This window comes from Monomorium pharaonis, chromosome 7 (genome assembly GCF_013373865.1).
Source record: "Monomorium pharaonis isolate MP-MQ-018 chromosome 7, ASM1337386v2, whole genome shotgun sequence".
In the NCBI taxonomy this organism is placed as follows: Eukaryota; Metazoa; Arthropoda; class Insecta; order Hymenoptera; family Formicidae; genus Monomorium; species Monomorium pharaonis.
The window spans coordinates 22871706-22876180 of record NC_050473.1 but is presented as its reverse complement, the minus strand read 5'-3'; the positions used below and the strand labels follow the sequence as shown (position 1 = coordinate 22876180).

The 4475-nt window shown below is 45.4% G+C and overlaps 1 protein-coding gene across 1 annotated transcript; it reads right to left on the bottom strand.

Moving 5' to 3' along the window:
- Nucleotides 1-712: 712 nt before the first annotated feature.
- On the bottom strand, nucleotides 713-1912 carry LOC118646680. The gene has a single exon (XM_036290131.1). The coding sequence runs from the start codon at nucleotides 1910-1912 to the stop codon at nucleotides 713-715; it is 1200 nt and encodes a 399-aa protein (XP_036146024.1).
- Nucleotides 1913-4475: the final 2563 nt, after the last annotated feature.

Below are 4475 nucleotides of genomic sequence, written 5' to 3'. Positions count from 1 at the left end.
TTCGAATTATTTTTTCCTATATAGTTTTAAGTTAAAAATTGTATAAATAAAACGAGATGGGGAAAAAGGGAAATATGAGGGGGTAAAAGAATGTAAAAATGGATACGATATATATTTTTTATTCTTAGACCACCAATTAAACAGCTTAAATACATTTTGTAAAGCACAGTTGTTCACATGATTCTGACATCGTAAAGTGTACATAATGTCCAACTTGTTTAGAGGTTCTATGTCTTCGTAATGCGTCTCGATATTCTCGACGTAAGCTTCCTGTCTCGCCTCGTCCAGAAGCAAATCACGCAACCATTCTCGTTTCTCACATCCCTTGACGTACACGAGAATTTCATCATCGGTTGCAGTTGTACCCATTACCGCCTTTGTAATCAAACTCCTAGCCATGCTGTGTGGAATTAATCCATCCTCCCATGATATTCCATGATGATTCACTTTCAACCATGCCACCTGACATCTTTCTGCCTTGGTAAGGTATTCCCATGGATAAGTGGGTGTAAACAAGTAGTGGGTGAGTTCAAATCCATCTTTGAGAGAGGCAAATTCCTTAACGATAAATTTTCCTCCAACGATGAAACCTTGCAGGTCTACGAACGTTGGTACAAGCATGACAGCTGTCGTTGAGAATACTGTGATTGACTTCGATGTGTCGTAGAGTTATATACTGTCTTATCTCCCTCTCCTTTAATGTACAACGTTGTTAGGTGATTTTGCGCACAACGTTTGTCAACGGGTTGTACTGAACCACGCGGTCGTGTATGATGAGGCAGTACGCGGTGGTATTCATCGACACATTCTCTTTGCATTCAAATTCTATGCGCACGTCCACGGTTGCGCTCTTGATCGATTCATTTTGTCGAGAGCAATCGATGATTACGAATGGACCGTTAAGTAGAAAAGTTGAAGTGGTGAGGTTCGGCTCGAGATACTCGTATCCATAATAACCCTTGCAGAAACGCGCGTACATGTCGTACAGAATCGCCCATTTATTTTTATCGAAATCCAAGTTCATATCGTCGTATGGATAACATTCCGAGTTCAGATACAGTTTCACGTTTGTCAATTTGCAATGATCGAATCGGCTTGGATCCTCGGACACAATGTTCTTTCGACCCGTCTGCAGAGCAAAGATAACATATCGTGGCTTCTCAAGCTGAGTAGCGGTCTTGATGGCCCACGAATGCTTAGTTGTTTGCTGCAATAGTGGAAACTCGTACAGATCCCACGAACGAAAAGCCATGCTCAGGTACCGTCCGCTCTCCAGAGTACGCAGCATCGACAACTTATGTATCTCGTTCAGCAGTACGTGAGGCATGCGCCATTGTATTTTGAATATATCAATCGTGGGTTCCAACTCCGAACTTCCCATTAGACTGTTGTTATCGTTACGCGCGCGTATTAAAATTAACTCGTGACGAGCGTTGATCACCACGCGTCTGTAATCCTCGCAAAACCCCAACAACATGTTGAGTGGTACGCAATAATTAAAGTATCCATTCACGTCCCAACCCGAAATCCATCCTGCGTTCCTCAGAATCACGTTTTTGTCTGACGACACAGTTGCATAGTTTTTCAGTGTGCTGGTTATTCCAACATTTCTGTTGCGATCAATTTCTACACCGTCGAGTTCGTATCGAATCTCATCGAACATGAACGCGACACAATTATTTCCCAGTACCACCGAAAATCCCTCGGCTGGTTTGTTTATTGTCACTTTTCCCTCGATGTATAGAAAACTTTCAAACGGCAATGTGTACAGATCCTGTTGGTGTATGGGTATTCGTATCTCGTCGCTGTGCCCGAACGTTGTGTTGGCAAACGGATTGTACGTATGAGTCTCGATCTTGACGATGCGATCATCGAAGATCGGCTCGTCTCCGATGTTTAGAATGTCAGTCATCGTTATCAGACGTTTCGCACCGCGAATCTCAGAGATTGTAAAAATTTAACGTTTGACGCGTTGAGCTTCTTTTTCTCGGGACAACAGGATGATTGAATATTATTAAACGTTGTCGCAAGAGTATCGGGTGACTGTTGGAATGTTGGCACTAGTGTGGAGATAACGTTATCTTTCGCGCGCTGCGATGTGTTTAGCACGAGCATCTCACGTTCGCGTTATTGTTGCAACCGTCGTCGCACGTGCAGTCTGACGGTGATTTCTTCTCCTCGAAAATCAAGCAATCGTCCGTTCTGATCGACGGCGCGTATTGTCAGATCCGTAATGCACCGCACGATGATTGGCAGATAAATGATTTGTGTGGGCCTTTCCGATATCTTATATCCTGGTGGCACGCTCGGTGAAAACTCATGTATCGTGTGTACACTCTTATTGTTGCTGTACGCGCCCGCGGTCACGTTGCATTCCACGCGAATAATGTTCACGTTCATTATGTTGATCGACACGTCCGATTCGTGCCATTTTCGCGGTAGCAGTACACCACGCTTCGGTGAGAATCCTAGCAGCGATCCTATGTTGTTGGGTTTACCAAAATGTATACTGTAGGCGCATTTGATCTCACATCTCATTGTATTGTAGTTGGCGCGAAACGTTATCGGATACTCCTCATCATTATCATCATCGTTGCCCCCACGCGTAACGTCACCGGAATGAGTTCCATCGTGTTGCGGACGTTTTCGTGAAATTGTGCGTTTCAAAAATTCGTTTATAGCTCGCAGTTCGTACGATCCCTCGGGAATCGTAATCTCCGTGTTATCCTTGTCAAAGTAAAACGTATTGTTTGAGGCATTCACGTTCGGTATCGTGTTATAGCTTTCAAAAATCGTTAGACCGAGCTCATAATCATGGTCGCTCAAATCTATAGCTGGAGAATAGTGTGCCGCGAGAACGCTGCTCTTGCCGCTCAGGGTAAACGTCAGCGACATGATGGTGGTGAAATACTGAGTCTTTGCGGTACTAGCTTTTTAAATTTACACGCGTTGAAGAAACTGCAGGCAGAGTTGTCCACAAATGCTCTGATCGTACGTTTGATAGGACGTTCGATTATACTCAATCGTTGTCACTCCGTCCCCAAAGTATCGTACTAGTTCTCTAGGTGGTCGAAGATTGCCGAAACTATCGAAATACGCGACGTGGTTACCCCTCTTTGCGTACGCCACCCAGTGAGTGCCGGGGCCCATCGTATCGTCCAAATTTATGATACCACTCTCGTTTAGACGCGCACCACTCGTCGGTAACGCGTTACGCATAAAAACACCTCTGAAATATGGAATACGCGCGCGTTTTGCTAGTTGCGTCAATTGCACGTTCGTCGTCGCACCTGTGGGTAGTGTTAATGTTTCTTCGACGTTTTTTTTTCTTCTGTACACCTTTTCCATGTTTGTACGGGGCGAGATACAGTCCTCGCCCGCGTTTGTATGGGGCGAGATATAAGCCGTGACCTTCCATCGCGCGATTGTGACGCTGTAACTCCTCGAGCTGACGTCGCGCGGCTTTGTTGTCGTTCACCGCCTTTGCCACACCAGCCGCTCCACCAATCAAGGATCCGAGTGCACCCAATATTGGTAAAATCGGTAATGCACCACCTCGTTTTGCAGCCTGAAGTATGCGTTTTTTTTTCGTCGATTTTTTCGTTGAATTCTTCTTCATACCCATACCAATCTTCGTCTTGGCTTTCATGGCTGCCCAGACAGCAGCAGTTGCTGCTCTTTCCCCGAGAGGTGAATCTTTCGCGATTACCCGTTTTAGCGCTTTGTCCGCGAGTATCTTGTCCGCCGCGTGTCTGTCGATGAGCTCGTTGCTCTGGGAGTACGCAATGTCGTGTTCGCGACACGCCGCGTCGAGCGGATTTATACCTTGATCACCTCTGGCCAATCGCTTTTTCAGCCGAGTACCCGGACCGCAAAACTGGTAACCGGGAATATGTAATTCGAAAGGAAGAGCGTTTATCGCGCGATTCAGCAGTTGACCACAGCCGCGTTTTACCGTTGCGACAGCCGGCATTCGACACAATTTTTGATCAACGGCACGGGTCCGTCGATGTGCGTCCGCTGCCACGGTTGATTGTAATGCTCGTAGCAACGACGATAGCTTCGAACCTCTAGATCAGCCCTTATATGTTCCGGAAGCCTGTCCCACACGTGTTCGATGTAGTTGCCACACACGCGTAGCAAAATAGGTTTTGGCACGAATTCTAACTGCTCGGCGCTCAATTCGAGTATATTGGAGGGGTGTGACAGTATAAGATACATGTTTGATACTGAGCGATGCGTGATTTTACACGCCTATAAATAGCCTCAGATCGCAACATGTTTCGTTCTGAATAAAGAAAAAAATATGTAGAGAGATGTTAAACATGAAACGGTTATACATATACGTAAGGATGTTTAAAACGTGAAATGAACGTAAGAAGTATGTGAACGAATGTGGAACGAACGTGTGAAGTATGTGAACGAACGTGAAATAAACGTAAGAAGTATGTAAACGAACGTGGAAAGTACATGAA

What these genes read in the sequence shown, in the direction of transcription:
- LOC118646680 (XM_036290131.1), bottom strand. Translation starts at nt 1,912, where the DNA reads ATGACTGACATTCTAAACATCGGAGACGAGCCGATCTTCGATGATCGC.